The sequence below is a fragment of the Garra rufa genome, chromosome 20 (assembly GCF_049309525.1).
Source record: "Garra rufa chromosome 20, GarRuf1.0, whole genome shotgun sequence".
Classification (NCBI taxonomy): Eukaryota; Metazoa; Chordata; class Actinopteri; order Cypriniformes; family Cyprinidae; genus Garra; species Garra rufa.
The window spans coordinates 41,446,406-41,472,743 of NC_133380.1; the positions used below are offsets into that span (position 1 = coordinate 41,446,406).

Genomic DNA, 26,338 nt, shown 5'->3' on the forward strand with positions numbered 1-26,338 from the left:
TTGATTGATTGATTGATCATTTTTAATTTTATATATGACCCTGGACCACAAAACCAGTCAATTTTTAGATTTATACATCATCTGAAAGCTGAATAAATAAGCTTTTCATTGATGTACGATCTAAATATTGAGAAAATCGCCTTTAAAGTTGTCCAAATGAAGTTTTTAGCAATGCATATTACTAATCTAAAATTACTTTTTGATATGTTCACAGAAGGAACTTTACAAAATATCTTCCTGGAATGTGACCTTTACTTAAAAATTATAATTTTGACCCATACAATGTATTTTTGGCTATTGCTACAAATATACTTGTGCTACTTAAGATTGGTTTTGTGGTCCAGGGTCACATATATTGAAGAACATACCAAATCAGGATCTTGAATCTTCTCTAATCACAAAATTAAACATATTTTTCCTATATCAACAAACCTAGTTTCTGTTTGAAAGCAAACAGCATTGTCATAATAAACTAAAATGCTCATTATTTCAGTTTTGAATGAAGATACATTATCAATAAGCTGTTAACCCTGCTGAAGGGTCTTTTTGGCTGGTTTTAGCTGGTCATAGCTGGTCAGTAGGCTGGTTTTAGAGGGGTTTGGGCCACTTTTCAAGGCTGGTCAGGCTGGTTTTAGCTGGTCAGGCTGGGAGACCAGCTAAAACCAGCTACTTCCAGCATAAACCAGCTAAGACCAGCCAACCAGCCTAGGCTGGTTTTAGATGTCTTTTTCAGCAGGGAAATCAATTTGTTACAGTGAAAATGGACGATTGAGTCAAGTACAATGCATTGTGTGGTACAGTATTTGTCTCATGCATGCTGAAATCACCTACTGTGTACACATACTGTATACGACAGAAAAAGCAAAAGCAGTATTCCTTCCAAACATAGAGGTGTTTTTCGAGCGAGCGAGTGTGTGTGTGTGTGGTTGGACTGCCCAGTGCTCAAGCTTCTCACAGACCCCGCCAAATTAAACGTAAGAAATTCATGAGATCTTGGAACCTTGAAGAAACATTTGCATTGATCAAGGATTTGCTGGCAGGCGAGGCCTAGTTTTCACATGCTGCCGTTCCAAGGTCCTGCTGGCTTAGCCGTCTAATTCCTGCCTGTTTGTTAAAGCTCATGAAGCTCAGAGCTGGAATAACTAATGAAACCGATTCTCCCTCTCATGTCGGATTACGTCAAAAAAATCAACAAAAGACCAAACAACTTCAAGAGGAGTCGAGAGAAGTACAGAGAGCGCCGTTGTTTTTTCCCAGGCTCCAGAGAGTGTGCGTTTGTGCTAAAGCGTGTCCCGCCGTCTTACTTTTGCCCCGGCGCCTCCTCCGAGTCACTCCGCGTTGCTGTGGCGACGGATTCAGACTGCCACCGGTTGATTGCTTCAATATCTCAGCGGCTGGACGCTAGCCTGTTTCGCTAAGATTACAAGCGAGGTTTCAGAGGAGCCGTTCTTTTAAATAGGACGCAAATCTCTTGTGGCGAGCGCCAAGTAAAAATCACTCTGAAATTCAATCGGAAAAGGAAATCTGTCCAACAAAGGCTGTGCTATTTAAGGTCGCACCCATTAATTAAAGTCTGGTCCTGGTGCGAAAGACCAATTTGTGAATCTAAATGCTCTGGGATGGGAGAGCTTTCGCTATCGGTTCCCCCTTTTTTTTTTCAAGGCTTGAGTTTTATGAAATAACAAAAGGAATCAAAAAAGCAATTTGAAACGGCGTGAGGGGGAAATGTCTTCTCTCAGCCAAATTACTGCTTCATTTGAGACCTGCAAGGCCTTCTGAGTAAGACGGCGACGGCAGAAAGAAACTGCGTGTGATATTCAGCCCGTGTCCCTTAGGAAAGCTAAATGAATCATCATAAATACTGAAACCAAGTGTCCTCCGGTCTTTTTCCTCTATTTTCGGTCAGAAATGCGTCGGCCCTCGGAAGGCATTTGTTTATTGTACGTGCCCTGTTTAACCCTGTTTCCTTTTCTCCGTACCTCACAGTGGCCATCTTCCTGAAGGACGATTATTTCGTGAGAGGAGCCGGGTTACCGGGCCGCTTCAAAGCAGAGAAGGTGGAGTTCCACTGGGGCCAGAGCAACGGTTCCGACGGCTCGGAGCACAGCATCAATGGCAGGAGATTCCCTGTGGAGGTGAGCCACAACTAATCCCTCCCCAGCGTCTATGCCATGACTAAACACAAACTCACAACTCTGGCTCACTCGCTTTATTTTGCAGACTCTGCTACTTTTTAGAATTACACTCTTACTTGGGACTTTGTCTCAAGAACATTGGAGCAACAAATGTCCCAAGATTCATGATGCATCAGGGGTATTTTGCCTTTGAAGCAGCCCACAATAAAAAGTATAAGAGTGTTAAAGTTAGTTTAAAAAGAATCTAATTTAATAGCTCCAAAATGTCATGTGGTGTAACCAACCATATTGTCCTTAAACCCTGAGTACATGCACAGTAAATGTATGTAAATATAGAAATATTTTTCAAAGTAAAAGATTTGTTGAGTTTCACCACATGACATTTTACAATCTGAACTAAGCCTTGTCATAAAAAAGTTGAGTTATCTGATATCAAATATTTTCCAAATATTAGCAAGCAGTAAAGTAGTTTTGTTGTACTTAGGACTTTGTCTCAAGAACATTCAAGCAACAAATGTCCCAAGATTCATGATGCATCAGGGATATTTTGCCTTTGAAGCAGCCCACAATAAAAAGTATAAGAGTGTTAAAGTTAGTTTAAAAAGAATCTAATTTAATAGCTCCAAAATGTCATGTGGTGTAACCAACCATATTGTCCTTAAACCCTGAGTACATGCACAGTAAATGTATGTAAATATAGAAATATTTTTCAAAGTAAAAGATTTGTTGAGTTTCACCACATGACATTTTACAATCTGAACTAAGCCTTGTCATAAAAAAGTTGAGTTATCTGATATCAAATATTTTCCAAATATTAGCAAGCAGTAAAGTAGTTTTGTTGTACTTAGGACTTTGTCTCAAGAACATTCAAGCAACAAATGTTTCAAGATTCATGATGCATCAGGGGTATTTTGCCTTTGAAGCAGCCCACAATAAAAAAAGTATAAGAGTGTTAGTTTAAAAAGAATCTAATTTCATAGCTCTAAAATGTCATGTGGTGTTTCCTTACACCTTGAACATGCACACACATGCACAGTAAATGTATGTAAATATAGAAATGTATATTTTTAAGGTAAAATATTTGTTGAGTTTTACCACATGACACTTTACAATCTGAACTAAACGAGCCTTGTCATAAAAACGATAAGTTGTCTGATATCAAATATTTTCCAAATATTAGTAAGCAGTAAAATCTGGATGTTAGTCTTTCCACAGAGTGAAGGCAGGAAGAATCATGGAGTAGAGGAGGAGCGGTTGGCCGTCTCTTATAGAAGCGTGTACAGGGCGTTCCTGTATTGATTGAACAGGGCATTAAGGAGACGAGCTCTCTCTTGGGTCTGATCACTGTCTGCTTGTGTCTCTCTTTGCAATTCTGATTTATCATTATGGCCGCCTGGCACCTCTCATGCTCACTCGAGAACGGTTTTATCACCCAGCCTCAAATATGCAAGTGATCGGAGTTTGGCCTGTCTTTCAGCCTTAATAAATGAATGAATATTGTTTGGTTTGGTGGTTGCAGTTTTATTGCCGCCCTCCCGTCCAGCCTGATTTAGAGAGTCAAATATGTGTTGGTTGGCCTGCATTAGCGGCAGATAGATGTGGTTCGGTGTGATGTTATCATCGCCGTACAGATCTCACTGATCGCCTCTCTCTGCTTTCCTCCAGCAACGGAAGACATTGCATGCTTGAAAACGACATTTAAAATTGTGGAAAGAAATTTAGTAGACATTTTGAATCTTGTATGAAAGATAAAGCAAATGCATAATATTTTGCTTGAATAAAAAGAAATTTGCTGCAACTGTAAGAATCCAATGTGCTACAGTGATTTTATCAAATAAGGCTTCAGAAATTATTTTATTCAGAAGGAGAGGCATCAAAAAAGCAACCAAATGACTTTTTTTTTTTGAGTTAATATATCTTTTAGTGAGCTGTACGACCAATACACTCCAACCAGAGTGAATGACTCTTATGTAACAGTTATTTTTAGTTTGATTCTTGTAATCCTACAAGTTCCTAATTAAATGGCTCTTATGAGCCATTCTGAATCAACATGATGCGCACTCCGCTATAGTCAGATCGATTTCCTGCATGGATAACTACTGTATTTTGATCCAGTTCTTAGTAATGAATTAAATTAATGAATGAGCCGGTTTACTTTTGGCTAATCAAAACAATGCAGCACAAACAGTGCAGTCAAACCAATTTGTGACTAAATGACTCCCCTTACCAAAAAGTATACTTCAAGTTTGTTTTATTAAGTGTACTTAAGTAAAGTTCAAATATATTTTAAAGTATACTTATGGAGTAGGTATACAAATATCAGTGTACTAGTAGTATACTTATATGTGTACTACTCTATTTCAATACTCATTGGGACTAAACTGGCCCTCTTTCTAGTATATAAATGTATTTATTTAAGTATAATTTTAAGTATAACAGTAGTACCTTTGAGTACACAACTAGTTTACATCTATGTTTTTAGTTTGTACTGCAAGTATACTAATAGTGAACTTATAGGTATACTGATGTAGAGTTATTTCCTCTTCATGGGTGGACATTTTATTCCATAACGTTACACAGTTTTCCATATCTATGGTTTTGATGCTGTTTTATGTCTGAGGATTGTGTTAGCTTACATGTAGAAGCATCTGTTGTTTCGGTTTCTTCTTCACTTGTGTTTTGGAAATTCTGTTCAGAAGATGTGTAATAACGCCCCTAGCGTATAACAATGAAAACACAGATTCTCAGAGCACAAGTACAGCTCAAATATACTGTTTCTAAGTATAAGTCAAGTATACTTAAATGTCATTTAAAGTATATTTCTGAGAAGTATGTAAAGCACATTTCTGAGAACTTCATAAAAAGCATACTGAAGGTATACTTTCCTATTTTAAGTTAAAAAGAAGTATACTAATAGCACACTTGAATAAACTTCTTTTTCTTATAGGTCATCTGAGTTTGTTCATATTAGTGAATCATGCTGCACAACCAGTGCATCCAAATGATACCCAAGTAAATGACTTCAAATCTATTGATGAACCGATTCATTTCAGAGAATCAAAAACATACAGTGCGGCCCATTTAATCCTACCATTTTGACTTATATAAGCCATTTCTTTTTACTCAGATCAGTGTAGTTACTAACAGGTTGTTCATATGACAACATGCAATTATACAACAGTTTAACCGTGGCTCATCTGATCACATTGTAGAGTTGTAACTATCCGTCTTATAATCTGCATGTAGTCTTTGCAAGTGTTTCCTTTAGGGAGGAAAGTGGTCAGTTAATCAAGCAGTTCAGAGGCAAATAAAGCAGATGCTTTTTATTCAGAGCGACTTTTGGACAGTCTCACTAGAGCGATCCGTGTTTAGGTTTCTCTGATGTCTGTCTGCAGTGTGTTTGACTTGTTTGGTCTGTCACATTTAGTGTCTCGTAGTCGATGTGAGTTGAGCCTGAAGCTCAGAGAATGTAGATGAGGCTGCTCTTTTCACTCTGTTACACAATCCTAGCTGTACAAAGACAAAGAGACAGACGTGAGAAAGAAGAGTTTGGAACATCACAGCGGCAACAGGAACGCTGGAGGTGAGGTTAACAACAAAACCGAATAACAAGACGGCGCTGAAGTGAAGTGTGGCCTATTATGAATTAGTCTTCACCAGCCAAAACGCTAGCTTACAAGCAACACGCTCATTAACGAAACTAATCGAGTCAGAAAGCTAATTAAGGCTATCAGCAGTGGGGCTGGTGGTTTTCCTGGCGTGACGTCACGTGTTTTGGCCTGTGCTCTCTTCACGAACGCTCTCAGAGCTCTATCGTTCATCGGCTCTCGTAGACAACAGCGCCACCTGTGGATTAAAGCCGCTTACAAAAACCTACATGAAGCGTAAGTGCTCGTTCGCTTTCCTTATGAAGTGGTCATGACATGATTTAGAGGGTGTAGATTGAGAGAAGAGGGCTCATTACACTGAATTAATTACACTAATTAGAACCACTGAAGAATTATTGAAAGACTAGGGATGGAGGGCTTTTTATTGTTGTTGTTGTGCTTCTGTTTCTCTTTGAGGCAGCTTCACCCGCAAACGTTAACTCGTGTTATGCTGGATAGCATTTAGCATGTATTTAAGAATTATTAAATAATATCAGTATTGTGTAGTTATTACAAATGTCATCCATGCTATTTTATAATACAATACAATATGTTTTTTAAACAACAGTTTATCAGTTAAAACACTAGTTTTCTAGTTACTTTGTCTATTTTTGCTCCACCAAAAGGAAAAATTTCCAAACGAAACCCAAGCATAATGATGCTTATCCATGCATGAATGAAATCAATGAAACAGTTGTGCGAATGATTCAGTGACTTTCATACAGACAATCACTGCTTTCTTTTCTGAATCAATCAGCACATTCATACTGAGGCTTGCACATGACATGCAGAAAAACTAGATTATGTGACCACACATGGTGAGACACTTCAGGTGAATAGGGAAAAAAAAAAACTAATAGTTATCGCCTTACTTACCCAGTTGATTGATAACATTGATAATTGCGAACATTTTTTGTATTATTACAAGTTTTCTAAAATGTTATGTTTTAATATGCAAATGAGGCATTATTTAATGAAATATGCACTAATTTGCATACATTTCTAGTACAAAAATCTAAACACTGAATGAGGTCAATTTTAAAATTCTTGTTTAATTTTTTTGACATATTAGAGTCAAATGTTTTTGAGGAAGGAATTTTGGGTTTCTAATTTTGTCACACAGAAAATACTTAGAACAGGCAGAAAATGATATATTTTTTACAGGTTTAGGGAAATAAAATGTTGTATAAAGTCAAGCTAATTATATATGGACAAATCCCTCTGAAAAAACCTTCAGGATATAGACTAAAAGAATAAAAAATGTAAAGTGTGGTGTGTGTAAGTGCTACTGAAGTGGAGATTTATGGCTCAGTGTAGGAGAAAAAACTCATTTTGAGAAAACGGCCTTTAAAAATATGTATCGTGATTGAAATCTATTGACACAAATAGATAAAATGCTATAAAAGAAACACTTAACTGTATTTTGGATGTTTTCTTTCCACTAGTCTGAAAAAACATTATGGTTATGAAAAACCAAAAAGTGCAAAATCTTAAACTTGACAGGTGTATGAAAAAACTGTGTTTTTGCCTGCAGTGTCTCCCCTTAAGAACTTGTTCACTCATTTTAGTTAAATCATTAGAATCATTTAGCTAGAATTAAAACTAGTGAACAAATTTAAGTACTACATGGAGACTTCAAATGAAATGTGGTAGTACAACATGGCTATGATTTGACTAAAACAATAGATTTAATAAAACATGAACCTGATTCCTAAATGAATCAGTGTTTTGAACAAATCAGTCGTCATTGATCCAGTGACCTGCATGAAAACTTGCTGAAAATTCTGAATTATATTTGAGGACTACAGCTGTTGTATAAACTCATTACACTACACCAGTGGCGTACCTTTGTTTTAAAAAGTGTGTGGGACACTTTTTGTTTTTTGGTGTTTTTGCCTTTATTGTTATAGGACATTATTAGGCCCAAAATGGTTCACTTCAGTGAATAAATGCATAGAACATGCAATAAACATTCATACTCCTAAACAGTCTAGTGGTAGAATTTGCGTTTGGTTTTGGGTTCAAATCCACCCACGTCTATTTCTCCTGGAATAAATGAAACCAGAATGAATAGATAGTCTCCGCAATGTTTAAGTGATAAATTTAAGCTTTGGTGTATGAGACTGTATAAGCGCCACAAGAGACGTTCTGTCACTAAAAACATTGCAGCGAACATTCAGCATAATTTACAAAACAACAGATTCCAGAGCCAGATCACATCTTATTTAACAGAAACGAATGTCATATGTTTTATCTGCCCTTAGGTATGTCCTTGCAGCAAGATGTTTCCAAAATTGATAGGGACAATATCGACTACACTCTTAAAAATAAAGGTGCTTCACGATGCCATAGAATAACCTTTTTGTTCAAATGGTTCCATAAAGAACCTTCAACATCTGAAGACCTTTCTGTTTCACAAAAAGTTCTTTGTAGCGAAAGAAGGTTCTTCAGATTATAAAAAGGTAAAAAAAAAAAAAGAGATGGTTGTTTAAAGAACTTTTGACTGAATGGTTCATTGTGGAACCAAAAATGGTTATTCTATGGCATCGCTGTGAAGAACCTTTTAAAGCACTTTTATTTTTAGGAGTGTATGGCAAAAAGTGGCACCTGTCCCACCCACAAATTACACCTATGCACTACACACATTTTACACATTTATTTTTCTTTATTATTTAAATCCATTCCAAACTAATACATACTTGCTAATAAATTAATGCATACCCCCAATGGTACGTGTAGACCTGACCAAACAAAGAACATTAGATTTCAGAGAAAATGCTAAAAGCTGTTATTGTTTGTTATTGATTGTTTGGATCAGGCAGTGTGAGCCAGACGAATTCAGGACTTGTTTATTTGTTGATTCGTTTTCTTTCATCTCTTATCTGCACAAAGTGATATTACAGCTCTGCTTAGATCACCAGACTGAGATTTTCAGGGAAGCGCACACTGCCAAGTGCTGCCTCTTTGCATACAGATTACTCCTCCACAAAGCGTTCGGCATTACTCGCCACGGCCCTGTTAACCAAAGAAGTTTTTCATGTTTTTGTTTTCTTAAGTGTGGCAATTACTTTGGTTGTAGCTGGAGAGTCATCTGGAGACCTGCGGTAATTAAACGCTGCCCCCTGTGGAGGGCTGTTCAGAGCCTGACCGACAGCACCGCTTCTTTTGACGGAGCACCCAGTGGCCCTTGACTTCAATCTGAGAGCTGCCAGATCACTGTCATTATCACTGGGGAGAGCGCTCTCCATCCTTCACTCGTCCGTCAAGCGCACCCTCCGGATGTATGGTAATCCAGGGGCTTCGCGCCATCGACAAAGGCCCTCCTCCGGAGTGTTTTGTAGAGCTAAAAACAAACTTGAGGGATTTAGGAAAAGAACACAACGGTCTTTACTCAGATTGCCATTTCTATAGCCCATCTGCATAGAAGTGCGCTACTTTCTGGAAAATAATCATTTTATTTTAAGACTTTTCTTCAGCTTTTATTGAAACTCAACTATGGAGTAAATTCAGATTCTCCTATAAAGCAGATTTAGCTCCAGTCAGTTCCGTGTTGGAACTAGCTGATCAAATAAAATGCATTTCCAACCAGCTAGCAGTAATCCTAATATGACTAGTGCCCACTTTACAGCCATTCAGGAAATCCACTGGGCCTCATGAATATTAATCAGGTGAATGTTAAGTCACCTAATCAATATTCATGAGGCAGACTGATATCAGAAGAGTGGCAACTGCTGCTCCTCAGAAATATGGAGATTGTATTTATACACACACATTTAAAATACATTCATACATTTACAAGGTTTGTCTAGTTCCTGTACACATTATATATTTATAATAGAAGTGTACTGTAATGGACCTGTACTCATCAAGTTTTATTCATTATGGATGGAGTTCTTGAATGTTTCTGAGTAGTTTTATGTTATGTTATTGTTAGGAATGCTTGAGAGGCTCAGCTAAGCGTTCAGCGTCTGGCTAATCGATTAATGAGGTTTATTTAGATTTCAGCTTTAATATTTTAAGGTGGCTAGTGAATGAAGTAGGGTTTGCTGTGCATTAGTGTGCTTGTGTACTGTCAACATGGCAAACTACAAAAAGCTCTCTTTTAAATCAAAGCATCGATTGTTAGTCATTTAGAATATGTAGTTTTGCACATACCTAGTACACTAGTAAAATTAAAGGTGCAAAACTCACTTTTACATGTTGTTTGAACATTAATGTGTGTTGTCAGTTTGTGTACACAACCACCCTACAATGATAAAAAAAATCCACCCAGTGGTATTTTTTTAATCTTTAAAAGTAATATCAGGTCATCAGCTCATTCTCAGCTTCTTGTGAGTGTAACGACACACAGCCAGAGGCCCCTCCCACGATAGTTGATTGACATGAGCGCCTTACCTTAGCCCCGCCCTCACCGAGCGGAAACAGTCCGGCTCCGATCGCCATTGTGTGACTCAGGTGCAGAGGAAGACAAGAATGTCTCAGATTGAGGTGTTCTGTTGTTGGATGTAATCATGAACACAGCAGTCGTCATTTACTCCCGACATCTGAGCCGCTGAAGACGCAGAGGATAGCGTTACTTCCGTTTCTGAAAGGAAAGCACCGATCCCGATCTACATATGCGTCTATGTTCGTGCGAATCATTCCTGATGCAGCTTCACCCGCAGCAGAAGTATAAGGGTTTTTATGCATCTTTGCAAATGGCCTTTCTTAATAATGTGCTTATTGGCAAGTTTCGCAGCTAAATGCGGTTAAAGTAAACATCACGTCTCATCATCCCATGGCAGAGAGGGGCGGGGCGAGCAGAGTTTATTTGCATTTAAAGGACCAGGCAATAAACACAATAAAATGAGTTTATTTTTTTGTAGAGCTAATTTTGACAAGGTAAAATGGTGTTTTTTTACACTACTATTGAGAATTTTTAACCAAAGTATATTATAGACTTTTCATTAAGACCCTAAAGAATCATATAAACTTGGAAAATGGGCATCCGATGACCCCTTTAAGAGATTCTTCAAGTGATGCCATATAGAAGAACCATTTTTGGTCCCAGAAAGAACCATTCAGTCAAAGGTTCTTTAAAGAACCATCTCTTTCTTACCTTTTTCTAATCTGAAGAATCATTCATAGTGAAACAGAAAGGTTCTTCAGATGTTTAAGGTTCTTTATGGAACCATTTAGACAAGAAAGGTTCTTCCATGGCATCGTGAAGCACTTTTATTTTTAAGAATGTAGGTTGACACACCTGATTGATTGAAGAGTTATGTCAGATAAAGGAGCCATCTAAAATGTGTATTTTTGTGGGACCTACAGAAAGAAGGTTGGGAAGCACTGAAGTAGACTGTGATAAAGACAGAAATTCACCCTTCACGTCTTTCTATTCGTCCTGAAGCGCTTTGCTCACTCACACATGCTAAACAGCCTGAGGAGGTCAGAGAGAGAGAGAGAGCTGACGGCTGTGTAAGAGATGAGCTGTGACAGATGTCTGTCAAATGACACTTCTGCACACACCACAGGCAACAGAGCAAAGGAACGCAGGCTTGAGTTTGTCTCTGGGGAGCTACAGTCTAGCGCCTTCTAGTGGAGGTGCACATAGTCATGTGAAGGAAGCCCAGCAGCAGCACATCAAGCAGAAACACATTTTTCAGGAGTGCAGTATTGAAGGGTTTTTGTTCACATTTTCTTATTACTGAGATTTTTCTTCCCTGAAAGTGTCTGGATGTCAGAAATCATAAAGTCAGAGATGCCAAACTTGCTGGAATGATCCCAAATCTCACCCACCACTTAGGTAATCGAAATGACATCCGTCTGCTTTAAGACTTTTAGACCGAGCAGAAACATCTGCCAGCCGGTTGCATCAGCGGTCGACTGAACGAAGGCTCCAGCCCTAAGCGTGATTCTACTAGGGCTATCGCACGCCTACCGGACCTCCACAAATCGGTTATGACTACTGGGTGAACGTTACATCACCTGATTAATATTCATGAGCCATGCTGATGAGGTTCATAATCTGTGCCCACCTCTACATCAGCGCTGACGTCTGATACGCGTCTGATGCGCAGATAGAGCTCGAATGTGAGACAGGAAGTCAGATCAAGGAGCGTTTGATCATGTGCACAAGTGTTTTTGTATTTTTAAGCTTAAATCTATCTGTCTGGAACTAGTGCTATTAAGCACTCAAGAATCGAATGGACTAGAATCAAAATAGGATCTCTTTTGCCTCTGATTCACTAAATTTGATGTCCATTTCTGTTAATAAAATTATTGTCTTTTTCAGACTGATTTTACAAAATGTATGTTAGGGCTGTACCTTTTTACACTAAATGTTTAACGTTTAACATTTCCCCCCCCCAATTTATATAATATTCTGTTTTAAAATACCTGGTTAGAAATTGAAAAATGAATTACTATTATTTTATTATATTTATATATATATATACACTGCCGTTCAAAAGTTTGGGATCAATAAGACTTTTGTTTTAATGTCTAATGTTTTAAAAAAAAGTCTCTTATGCTCTTAAAGGCTGCATTTATTTGATGCAATACTACAGAAAAAAAAACAGTAATATTGTGAAATGTTATAAAAATATAAAACAATGGTTTCTATTTTAATACACTTTAAAATGTAATTTATTCCTGTGATGCAAGGCTGAATTTTCAACATCATTACTGCAGTCTTTAGTGTCACATAATCCTTCAGAAATCATTCTAATATACTGATTTGCCGCTCAAGAAACATTTCTGACTTTTATCAATGTTGAAAACAATTGTGCTGCCCAATATTTTTGTTGAAACTTTGATACATTTTTCAGGATTCTCTGATTAATAAAAAAAAAAAAAAAACAATAATAATTGCCGATTGCAGCTCTATTGTGACTTGACGTTTTAAGTCGATTTGCAAAAGCTGAATCCAGATGCTGTGTTTCCTAAAGATCCTGGCTAATATATTTCCCAAGAGTCCTTCCTGTTGTGGTGGCTCAGGTCTTGGTTTTTTTTCCGTGACAGATGAAGGCAGCAACAGCTTTGCGCGGCGTCTACCTCCACTCCCATGAATACACATGAGGCAGGCCACTGGCGTCTCGCTGCAAAATGCCGCACTCATTTTCTCCGAGTCATCTTGATGAATGATTTATGATTTACAAGGCCTGCCATTTAGTAATTGTTCTCTAATAAGAGCGCTGAATGGCATGATTAAGTGCAGCCCCGCTGCGTTCGGGCCGGCTGTTTTAACTGTAAATCTCCGTTTAGTATGCCAGTCACATTCAGAGAGGCGTAGGATCTTCAATCAGGCGGGCATCAGCCTCCATGCAGCATTTATCCTGATAACACTTCTATTGCTGTCTGAGATCACACACACTCACTCACGCTTCAGCGTGGCTAAAGGCCCTTTATTTCCTCATGAATAAGTCAGGCGCCACAAAAATCGACTCCTCACGCGTTTCGTCTATTAATCTTTAACCCGTGTCTTTTTCTGCGTCTGCAGATACGAGATGACAGTCACACGGAGGTCGTCGTCACTGTTCTCAACAAATGCTATTATAACATTCAAATCAGCCAAATAAATAATGGCACAGTAATACTCAAACTGGCTCAAAGAGTTTGGCGTGTCGAACACTCGTGGTCATCTAGATGTGTTTTGAGAGAATGGGACGCCCGTCGTTCACAAAGATACACATGGCATGTTTGTTTAATATTTTTGATTATTTAAACCTGTAAGACTTTAATACTCTCAGCTCTGCTTAAATAGATTAAATAGATCTGTTCTGTTATTTATTCATGTTGTTCGAAGCCTAGGAGTTTTGTTAAACACAAAGTGAGATGTTTTCTAGAAAGTTCAAGTGAATGGTGACCAGGGGCCGTCGAGCTCCTAAAAAAGAAGTAAACAGTTCTATAACTATAATCCATGAAACTATATTTCAAGTCTTCTAAAGTCACACAGTGTAAAAGATTTGCAAAAACAAAATATATTGTTCTGCCACACCTATCATGATTAATGTTACATTTTGTGTATTTTTTTTTTCTCAAGATAAACTAACATTTGTTAACATTGTTTTTCTTTTTTTTCTTTTTCTGCTGAAGAGTGTTGAACTTTCTTCTTCTGCGTTCTACTGTACAGACGTGAATTTACTTGAATTTAATTGACTTTTGGTGTGAAAGAGCTTTTACATTAAAAATAACTTTTTACATAAAAAAACTATCTAGCAAGATCTTCCCAGATTTTAAAAAGTAACACAAAAGTAACATGTAACATTATTTTCCATAAAAAGTAACTAAGTAATGTAATTAGTTACTTTTTTTAAGGAGTAACGCAATATTGTAATGCATTACTTTTAAAAGTAACTTTTCCCAACACTGATAAACACAAACATGAATGGGATTTGAGACAAGAGGATTCAGTAAAAAATGACTTATTTTATGGTATGGTTTCAAAGGCTTATATGCAATAGTCATTCATACTACTTTTTTTTTTTTGCTCTGTGGAAGAAAGAAATGCAGGTTTAGAACAGCATTAGTGTGAGTAAACTGTCAAAATCTTCATTTTTTGCTCTAAATGTTTTCAGCACTTTATTAAACCCATTCAATTGATTTTCCCCCAAACCAGTTATTTTCATACAGAACATAACTAGTATGTGAGCGTTATTTCCTGCAGTGCTGGAGTCTGTGTTGTGTCCAGGGGCGTCGAGCGCGCTGATGAAATTTGGGCTTGTTGTCTGTGTTTCTCTTATCGTGGACGCAGCCCGAATTTAAAGCTGCGGAGGCGAGGGAGGTCAGGTAAGCCGCTGGATTGTGGGATACGGTGCTTAGGTGGTCAGCATTCCATTTAATCACGGCCGGAGCCTCTGTCCGGCCGGCCGGATGATAAACGCGCAGGACGGCCGAGAGAGAAGCTCTCACCGAGGCCTTTGTCCACCTGTGCCGATAAGAGAAACACAAAGTAAATTAACACATGTGATGGGGGCCACAGAAGCCAACACACACCGCTGTGGGTATCAGAGATAAGACGTGGCAGTGATGAATTGAATTTTATTTCCCATCAGCCCTCGCGGTCGCTGCGATAGAAGGCGGATTTCTAAAATATTACCTGATGCAAAGATAGCCGAGGAGAGAGAACGCACGCACCAAAACACAAGCGTAGGTTTCCTCAAGTACGGCCGCGTCTGCTGTTACAGTGCTTTCACTGTCAGCGTTTCTTTTCATTTCCTTTTTTTTATTGAAAATTGACCTGACAAAGCAGCCGTCGTCCTTTTTTCCCCTGTCTTTGTGGGGTTTGCAGGCCTGCAATAACCAGAAACCCACTGCTAAACGTCTAAAGCGTTATCAGCCGCCACACAGAATATGCAGACTTGGGTTTTATAGAACGGTCCCAAAAAGTAGAAAGTCTAACAAACTGAATTACAACAAGACGTTTCAGCTGAGATAAGACGCATCTCGTAACAGTGGCCTGCTAACCTTTGGAAAGCAGCATCTGTGTGCGTGGTGTGAGGGCCGTGCCGCGAACGATCATCGTTACGCCGCTGACGCCTCCTAATGTCTAAATAGCAGCCGGTGCACGAGGGGAAACACAAATGTAATGGAACAACGCGTCCCAACAGGCAACGTGTCATCTCGGATTTTGTATTAATTCGTAAATGTTTTACAACACGTCGTTGTGCGTTCGCTTCAGCCTCTCAGGCGAATCACGAGGTCGCCACGTTTGTGTAAGACGCGTTCTGCATTTTCTGAATCTGTCAGAATGATTACTGAATCATCATCTGACTCACTGCATGTTTATATGATAATCTATAGTTAAAAATGTACAAGAATTTTGTTCTAATTAGTGGTAATTAAATGGTTATTGCATTTTCTTATTTATATTTACATTATTTATTTATATTTTTAATTTGTCTCTATTTTTATATCTTCGACATTATTTAATTCAAATGTGTTTTTTATCTAATCCTTTTTTTATATTTAATATTTATATTTTATGTTTCATTGAAATTTACTTTAATGAGTGAAAAAGAAATAAACTGATGAAAATGTAATTAAATATTTAGACACCAACAATAAACTTAATACTTATATATTTAATTCTAGTTTAATTTCAAGTAATAAAAATTAACATAGATAATGAAGAAACAAATGAGAGATGATGTCAGGTCGAATCATTATTTGCCCTCATGTGTTCTGCATGTTAATTATGTCTTTAAACAGACTCTTAAAGGGGTCATCAGATGCAAAACTCACTTTTACATGTAGTTTGAACATTAATGTGTGTAGGCAATTTGTTTACACAACCACCCTACAATGATAAAAATCCACCCAGTGGTATTTTTTAATTTTTAAAAGTAATATCCCCTTTTTAAAATCAGGTCATTCTCAGCTTCTTGTGGGTGTGACGACACACAGACAGAGGCCCCTCCCACGATAGTTGATTGACATGAGCGCCTTACCTTAGCCCCGCCCTCACCGAGCTGAAACAGTTCGACAAGAATGTCTCAGATTGAGCGATTGAGGTGTTCTGTTGTTGGATGTAATGTGATTCTTGAGAATTTGGATAAAACAGGTTTTAATTTTCCAAAAAAAAAATGTGTTTAATTACACCATCTGAATGTATATTATTATAGACCAAGGTCTTAGCTTTTCAGCAATGTACTGGTGTCACCTCCCCATTTTGTATTTTTTTCATAAAATAGGCGTTTTACTTTTTAGTGTTTTACAACGTTTACTTTTTGCTTAAATCAAACAAAAAATGTTTTTTATTTAACAAATGTATTTTTGTATTAAAAGAGACTATTACTTTATTAACTCAGCAGCACTGACAAAATATATTGTAGGCCCCTATGCATATTTATTTAAAAAAATTAAAACTCCCTCTGATGGTGGTGACACTAATCTGACGGTGGTGACAGTGGCCTCATTACAACATAAAATTCCAAATTGTATACCACTCAAGTCAACGGCTTCTTGTTTAATAACTTCATTTAACTATTTGGTCCAACAAATAACAATCCTGAGCACTCTGATAAAACATTTTTCAAATATTTCAACATCGTCAGACAGAAAACCTGACGGTGGTGACATCTGACGGTGGTGACAAAAACCTACTATTTCCCATGATATGCATTAGTTGTTCACAATAGCCATCTTGTTTTCACTCTGTTGCTAGCTACTTCAGACTTGTTTTTAAAAAGTATACATTTATGTCATAATCAAATCTAATATTATTTATACAAAAGAGACGGTGTTGACATGTTATGGTTGCCACAGTAGCAGTGTCCAAAAATATGAACAATTTTAAGAGAAAATAGCACATTTACAGGAGCTTGGCTGATCTTGAAGCATACAGTAGAGCTGAAGATTTGATAATGTGGTCCTCAGGAATGCAGTTGACCTTGTAGTTGCCTGATTTTATTGCTTTTTTATAAATATCTGACGGTGGTGACGCATATGTGGGACACATTTTGTGCAACCAAAAATAATTGTAAATATTATTCAAACACAGTGTTTGTAATTTGTGATACATATTACAATGTACTCTTTCATATAGTAAAATTATTATTCAATTAAATGATTACTTTTTGCTTTTTTAATCAAGCTGAAATGATTATCTCCTATCTGAGGACAAGTGATTTTGTAGGCAATGGGCCAGATTTGATAATTAAATTAATACAAAATTAAAAGAAAACTATAAAAGAACCTTACATATGTGCAACTGACCCTCTGATTATAATCTTGATTCTTTTGATTTATGAAAATGTTCTTCATTTCCAACAGAATGAGCACTTTTCTTGTTGGGACATGTTTTTGCCAAATTTTCAAGAATCAGTAAATAATGAACATAGCAGTCGTCATTTACTCCCGACATCTGAGCCGCTGAAGACGCAGAGGTTAAACGTTACTTTCGTTTCTGAAAGGAAAGCACCGATCCCGATCTACATATGCGTCTATGTTCGTGCGAATCATTCGTGATGCAGCTTCACCCACAGCAGAAGTGAGTATAAGGGTTTTTTGTGCATCTTTACAAATGGCCTTTTTGTTAGTTTTGCAGCTAAATGCGGCTAAAGTAAACATTACGGCTCATCATCCCAATGCAGAGAGGGGCGGGGCAAGCAGAGCTCATTAGCATTTAAAGGAACATGCAACAGAATAGCTCGCTCTAAAAAGGGCTGATTTTGACAAGGTAAAAAGTGTTTTTTACACTACCATTGAGAAATTTTAACCAAAGTATGTTATAGACTTCTCATTAAGACCCTGAAGAAACTTGTGGAAAATGGGAATCCGATGATCCCTTTAAAGGTTGAGGGCCAGATTTGACATCAGAGACCAAATCAAGGAATATGCATATTTAGGGACACAAAAACTGTGAACTATTGGAGTGTGCATGAGATATAAATCACATAAATAGCAATAAACACACGTCTATACAAATACACAAACAACACGCAGATGGATCTAGTTCTGCTTAAGCCTGGAAGGCTCTTCCTTGTTTAGTCAGGTTGAGATGCACACACAAACACACACAGACTGAGCAGAACACAGTTACTATGGATTGAAAAAAGGAATCCATTTCACAGCACACACACTCACTCAGGGAAAAAACCATGGAGCTTAAACATTGTAAGCATTATTCAAGTGGAAAACGATTTTCCACTCCAACAATGTTAATGCACTATAATGGCACATCATAAATTCCCCATGTTGTTCGTTCACACAAGGCCCAAAGTAATGACTTAAAAACAAATTAGCACTGAAACCTCCACACAAACCATATATTTTCTGACACGAAGTGAGTTTATATTACATTTTCCAGCATCTTAACTCCACGAAAGCTGGAATCGTGCCATAAATTAGTTATTTTCCAGCGAAACGCATTACGGTACGCACTTTCCGTCTCTGTCGCCGAACGGTGTCCTGTAAAATCTTTTTAGATAACGGATTTGTGCCGTGCCGTTTTTTCAATCTTTCTGTTTTTATTGCCCTTCCGAGAAAAGGGGCACATCCAATTCCTGACATAATGTTGTATTTTCCTCTCTGCCTCCTCTGACACTGAAAAACACATCCATTCTTTAAAAGCCATGTGAAACCTGGAGGGCAAATAGATGTTGTCCCAGTTCTTTGCTTTGCTAGATACCATTTTTGATAATCTCGCCGTAGATCCCGTCCCCTCCTGTCTTTCTTTGCTCAAAAACAGCGTTTCCCGTATTTTATGAAGAGATGTAATACCCGTGAAATGGGAAATAAAAGGCACGTGACACTTTTTACAGATCTCAGGGCGTCTCTGTTGCTCTTTCATTTTCTGGAAAGAAGGATGAGAAGAAAATCATTTCTATCCGTTTCTCTCTCTCTCTGCGACACCATGTGGCCTTGATGCGTGCTTTGAAAAAGCTGTGCGGTTCATTAGAAGGTCAGAGCACTTCACACGCAGTCAGGATGCTGTGAACTCGTACACTATAATCTATACACGCCAGCGCTCCCTGACCTCTGCAAGGTACTCCTGCGGAAGGATCGCTTAATTACACTGTGAGAGACTTGTGCATTTGATGAAGAAGAGCGAACAAGAAATGATGCTCTTTTAGACGCTTTGAGAGGATGCAGAAGTGCATTGCAAAAAATATGTTTCCCAGAACAAAGATATAGAGATAGAACATCCTTTGCACATCATTTTGTTATTCAAGTGCTAAAAGCTTGAAAGATGAACAAACAAACAAAAATCATGGTAGTATAGGTTTATCAATGACTACAAAGTAATATTTATATATTATTAATAATAATATTAATAGTAATAATTGATATAAAAAAGTGAGAGATGGCTTATTTTAGGAAAAAAAAATTGCCAACCTTGTTTGCAGTTGTGTTTATTTTCTCAATTTTACAAATATTGCTGAGTTGAATGCTTTAATCTGATTGGCTGACAAATGTTCTAAGGTGTGCATTATTTTTAGGGAAACGCACAGAGAACGACGTTCCAGGCAGCTCTTGACCGCATTACATGTCTATATCACTTCGCCACACCATTTTAGTTATTTCGAAGGTCCTTACAGCCCAAAACTGCAAAATAACCAAAACTCACAACGAAACTAGCCAAACAAATAAATACAGTAAACAATGGGATAAAAACGGCAGATTATTTCCATGTTTTTGCCTAAAATGACATTTTGGAATTAGCAACAGAGGCGTTGGATGAGCTGCGTAAGAAATGAATCCTACTCACAATAGCATTTTAAGTACAAAAACCAGACAAATGCCTTAAAATATATCTGATCAATATCTTGAGGTGTGGTAACCGTAGTATAAGTGGAATAATTAACTTCGCTCCACTGAATGCACCTCGGGTGTGCATTATCTTCTAAGAATTCAATGGCCCGTCGTCAATTATTCCTTACTTGTCTGAACTTATCCAGCACTTTTTAATGAATTACATGAATATATATTCACACAATTATTATACTTTATTGATTCTTCCTGTCCTTTCTAATATAGCCTACTGCTTATATATAAGTTTTGTGGGCATTCACACAAAGGCCAGTCATTATTCAGGTGGCACTGATTTACAAAAATCATTTCAGGTTTAAGAAGAGTTTCAACATTGAACACAATGATTTTTATTCGAGTGGGTTGTTTAACCATGTCTTTGGAAGGCTTTTGTCTTTCAAACACATTAAAATGCACAAATTTACAAACTTTTTTTGTCATCTAAACCTCTTTTACCTGAAGTACCCCTAAGATTTTAAAGTAAATATTTTAATAACTAAAAATTGGTTCTCTGACATTGGCTATGGTCACATGATATGCAGGTGAACAAATAAGGTATTTTTAAAAGTAACATTTTTATGATTTAATGAATTGCTAGTTTTTCATTCAACTCAAACCTCCTGCAGTTCCTTCACAAACACTAGTTCGGGAAACCTTGATGTTATATACGATTTAATGCACTTCATGTTGTTAATAACAACAAATGGAATACTCTTTACATTTTTAAATCAACGTGATAAACGAGTTAGGTCAAAAGTAATCGAAAAGTAGTAGTAATGATTATATTAAAAGGTGTAATGTAACAGATTACGTTACAAACTGCAATTTTTGTCATGTCATCTAAATCAGTAACAGATTACAATTCGTACTGTAAGTAATCTACCCAGCTCTGTTTATGGGATTATAAATTGTTTGTTTAATGTATTAATTTATGTAGACCCACATTTTTTTAAGAGCTACATAAGCAACACATTGTAATTATGACTTGATTTTTAAGTATGCACCTGACAGAAGGACACATGTGAGGCAGCATGTCATAAGGTGTTATGAATGAACATAATGTTAGTATCACATGTGTGATCACAGATGTCCAACCCTGTTAAACAGCGTTCATGCCTTGTGTTCTTATGTTTGTCGCATACTATTTGTGCTGGTGGTGTCTATTAGCCTTGTGCTGTTTAATGCAAACATGAACACACGCTCTGCTCGTTTGCTTTGTTTTCTCTGCACGCGTACTACGTGTTGGGTCCTGCTCTATAAAGCAGTAGGTTTTCCCTCATGTCTGTCCTTGTGAATGTCAGCGTGATGTGTGCGAGTGTGTGCGCACCTCCAGCCGCGGGACCTGGAGAGATGTCAATACGGGATAAATTCAATTTGGCAAAGTGTGGTGTGCACAGTGCATTCTTCAGAGACAAAGCCCAGAGAGGAATAACAGGCCCCGTCTGAGGTAAAGCTCCCAGGATGGGTGTTTGGGATTCAGAAGAGTCTTGGCACTATTACCATTTATATTACAGGTATTAGAGTCTGTCTGCTCACACCCTGCCCTCTCCCGTCCTCAACTTGACAATAAACTCCACCGGAGCATTTCTGAACGTCTGCGCTCTGCGGGTGGCCAGATTGTTTCTGATTCAGAAAAGAGAGTGCTTTTCCTTTTTCTTTATAGTTTTGATTCAAAGAGTCTGTGGCTTTACACACCTTAAAAGATATTAACATTGAAACAGGAATCGGGGATCAGACAAAACCACGCTATGGAAATTACAAAACAATCCGAAATCTGCTGGATTGTTGAAGGCCACATCTAACATAACATACACTAACATAAAAATAACCTAGCACGAAAAATAGCTCGTTTTAAATGCTGGCATATTGGAAACAGTATATTTAAACAGAAATGGTGATTTATATTTTTGGACTATATTAAAACAAAGCAGTAGCAGAGGTAGAGGTAGCTGTAGCCACCCCGCTCACAATCTCTGTCTCATTTTTCTTTCCAAGAATTGTGTTTATTTGAACATATAAGTACGTATTTACGACCACAACACATGGGACTCTTTTCAGATACTTATTCCAACGTCTTCTCAGCAATAGATGCAAATCAAATGAGCAGGGAAACGCTACAGGTGCTGAGGGAATTTCAGCAGATCAATAGCGAACATTAAACATAGATATAAGAGACACTGGAACAGTTAAAACAACATGATTAACTGTGGAGGCAATTAAAGCTGCATCAGACCATCTGTTTTTATTATATGCATAATATTTACAAACATGTCTCTCATATGGACTAAAATATACTGGCACAAGTTGATATGCATTTTTTATCTGTAATTGAATGCACAAATAAATGCGAGCACTGTCAGTTTGTACTGGAAAACAGGTGCTGGCTTTGTGTTAGTTGGTAAAGTACAAATGAAATAATTTTTTACATTGTGGCATTTATGTGCTGCCAGCGTCTGCCCTTGTCATATTCACATTCTTACACTTTGTATAACTTATGTTTCTTTGTTCTGAGTTGAATTTGAAATGATAGAACTATTGCAATTTATTACAACAACTAATGGAATGTTAAACATTCAGTGTTTACTGTTTTCCATTGCACATTTTTTAAACAGCTCTTAACTTTGTTAATTGTAATTGTTCATTGAAGGTTTACTAATCTTTGAACTATCGAGTTATATCCCTGTCTCATTCATGAGGATGCAATAATGGAGAACAAGCTTTTTGTGGACGTTCAGAGTAGTGTTGCCAAGTCCACGATTTTCCTGCAGAATTTGGCTACTTTTTTAGGTCCATGGGTTGAAGGGACCTCTGGAATGCAAATTTTACCAATTTAATTTATCAAAATGCGATTGGGATAGTTTCGGGTAGTTTGGAGTAGCAACTGAGCGGGTTTTGTTGTGAAAATCTGGCAACCCTGGTTCAAAGCCAAGCTGACTAAGCAAATTGAACTTTAGCTGCAGTTTGAGCCTCTTGTCTGATATGCCTGGAGGTGGGGAATAATTAGTCAAAAATTGTCAAATTCACTCAGTATTACCTTGACCTATTCCACCACCATCTCAATTACAATAAATGCTAAAGAATTGTATTCAGTAGACACTAAAACAGTCCAGTACTTCACAGTTAAACTCATTTTTAGGTTGAAAACATTTCTGTTACCCAATTATTTTTTTTCTGATATTTTTTAGATAATGAATGTTTGAAAAAATATAATCATGCAAATGATGGTCAAAACTCTCTTTACTCTTACCAAAAAGAAGTATACTTTAAGTTTATTTGATTGAGTATACTTAAGAAAGGTTCAAGTATATTTTTAAGTATACTTTATGTAGTAAGTATACAAATATCAGTTTACTAGTAGTGTACTTTTAAGTGTACTATTTCAATACTCCTTGGGATTAAATTTAAATACTTTTTAGTACACTTTGAAGTATAGTGTCAGTAAACTACTAGTTTAGAAGTTTTATACTGCAAATATACTCATAAGTTTTCTTTAAGTGGACTTTACATTATACTTTAAGTATACTATTATGTCCCTATCTAGGTATTAATTTGTATATATTTTGTTATATGAATATCTGAACATACAAAACATCAAAATAAAGAACAGGGTATCTGCTTGCAAACAAAAACATTTAATTCTAGCTTCATGCATTCTTTTTATAAACGCTTGAATGTGGGTAAGTTTCATAAAAAAATAATAAAATAAATAAATAAATTAACAAAATTTTGATCAAAAAGCTAAAAAAAAGACGACTGATGATAATCCAAGTGTAGATGGAGCTGATCAACAGCCCAAAGTTTGACAGTCATTATTTCCTCTTCATGGGTGGACATTTTATTCCATAACGTTCCACAGTTTTCCATATCTATGGTTTTGATGCTGTTTTATATCTGATGATTGTGTTAGATTACATGTGGAAGCATCTGTTGTTTCGGTTTCTTCTTCACTGGTGTTTTGGAAATTTTGTACAGAAGATGTGTAATAACGCCCCTAGCGTATAACAATGAAAATTCTCAGAGCGCAAGTAGAGCTCAAATATATTTAGACTTTTTCTAAGTATAAGTCAAGTATATTTAAATGTAATTTTAAGTGTATTTCTGAGAAGTATATAAAACACATTGCTGACAAGTACATAAAAAGTAGACTGAAAGTATACCTTCCTATTTTTTATTTTAAAGGATGTATACTAATAGTACAATTGAATAAACTTCTTTTTCGTAAGGGTAAATATCCTAAATTCTGCTAACAGAGTTGCTTATTTGCCTTTGTGGTGATAGAATTGGCTCATTCATTGGAAAATTAATTTTCTTATGGTTAAATACATACATGTTAAAAAAAGAAAATACAAGTTCCGTTTTCAAGAGTTGTAGTTGCTATTTTCTATTTTGTACCCTTTTTCGTCAAAGTGACCATTAAGAGCAAACAGATACAGTGTAAAGGAGGAATGGTGCTGGAGCTGTGGAGCGGACATTCGGTCAGCGAGAGCAAGGACTGATGGGAAATCTTTAGGCTCAGCTCCCTGCGGACCGCAGCGCTCGTTTATCTCCTTTGCTTTCTCACGGTGACGGCCGTTGTTTTAAAGGGATAAAGTGCCGAAATCGATATATGTGTCCCGTCACTCAAATTCAACACTAAGAGGAATGGATCAGCGAGGGGGTGTGTTTGTGTGTGTGTGTGTGTGTGTGTGTAACTGTGCCACCGCAAGAGCATATGGAATATTTATTATGATGATCCATTAACTTGTCATCTAGCAGCTGATATGATTAATTACACATGCATTAGACTTGAGTTCTTGTTGCATTCTTAATGTCATGCTTTCTGCTGTTAAATATGTGATGAGAAAGATAAAGATAGGTGTTTACTCGTTCCTCCGAACATCTCACAAAACAAACTTTAGAGAACTGCTTGTGACCTTGATTCCGCTGCACCAGTGATTTCAACTAAGCTCCTGATCTTGTGCAAAACCAAGTCTCATATCTTCACACATGTAACAAAACATACTTTAGCGCAGGAGTTCTCAACTCTGACCCACGAGATCCATTTTCCTGCAGAGTTTAGCTTCAACCTTGATTAAACTCACCTGCCTGTACCTTTCTAGTAATCCTAGACCTTGATAACTTGTTCAGGTGTGTTTGATTAGAGTTGGAGCAGAACTCTGCAAGCCAGAGCAGCTTTAGCGAGTTGTTTCTGACATTGACTTCATCTGAGGCTCAAGCGTTTGATCGCAGGTGAGCGTTATCTTCTTCTGAGCTTCCACCTTCACTTGGTCTTTGTGTTTAAAACTGTCCCGATCTCGACATAATTAACATCCGAGGCGGCGTGGGAGTTGATTTGAAAAGCGCAGGGGTCCGTGAGACAAATAGACTAGAGCTTGTGCACTCATCCAGAACGTGTTGCGTGTAGACGCGCATCGTAATGCGGCCCGATCCCAAAGAGGAAGTGCCAGTTTGTCAATATTTCATTTGCTGCTTGATTTTGAAAACTTGAGCCAGTCGTCTTTGTGCAAACACAGTGTCCACTTGAGTCTAGGTTAATGACAGGCAATTCTCTGGGTTATTTATTATTTCTGGTATTCGTTTATTATTTCTAATTCAAAACCCTATTGACCTTGACGGATGAGTGAGCTGCAAACAAACACCGGGGACACAGATTGAGTCTTTTATAAAACAAAAGCTAAATTAATTCAGCAGGGATGGCTAATTGGCCCCTGTTTGAATTGAGAGGGAGGTCAATATGTTTGCACAGGAAGACAAAGACAGAGAAACCCTGCCAATCTCAGACATCCGCTTCCCCGTGAGCCAAAACGATATGCTCCTGATTGGTTTATAATTAGCGGGTCAAAGGACACTTCCTCACAGTGCTTTGAAGTTGTGAAGAACCGTCGACGGTAGTGTAGCAGCAGGGAGCCAACAGCCGAAGGGAAGCGTCGTTCCAGACACTGACCTTGACCCTGATGGGAACGTCAGCAGAAAGGACGTGAAGACCTCATGTGGTTCAGAGAAAGGGCTAGTTGTAGGCATTTTGGGAGATTTGAAGCGATTCCCGCATTGAAGAACAACGGGGCTTCCGCATTCAAAGCCGGGCTTGTTTAGGTGTCGTCCATCGCCGGTTCGGTTCTCGGCAGGGTTACCTCGCATGTTTTTCGAAAACAAAAGAACGTAAGAAGCCACGTTGATCCTCCCCTGAGCTGATGATGTCTGTTTTTTTCCTTTTTGTCCTCCATTCGGTGTGAGGAGAATTGTTGTCTCTCCTCAGGAGAAGATCCTAGATGAATCCATTTGTTTACCTCAGGCTCTGTTGGCTTTGTGAATGTTGATGCTGTA

General features: G+C 37.6%; 1 protein-coding gene across 1 annotated transcript in view; it reads left to right on the forward strand.

Moving 5' to 3' along the window:
• LOC141293553 (receptor-type tyrosine-protein phosphatase gamma-like) overlaps positions 1-26,338 on the forward strand; it is a 269,885-nt gene that overhangs the window by 179,255 nt on the left and 64,292 nt on the right. Inside the window, exon 4 of the mRNA XM_073825575.1 lies at positions 1,987-2,135. Coding sequence (XP_073681676.1) covers positions 1,987-2,135 — 149 coding nt within the window. The remainder of the gene's footprint in view (positions 1-1,986; positions 2,136-26,338) is intronic.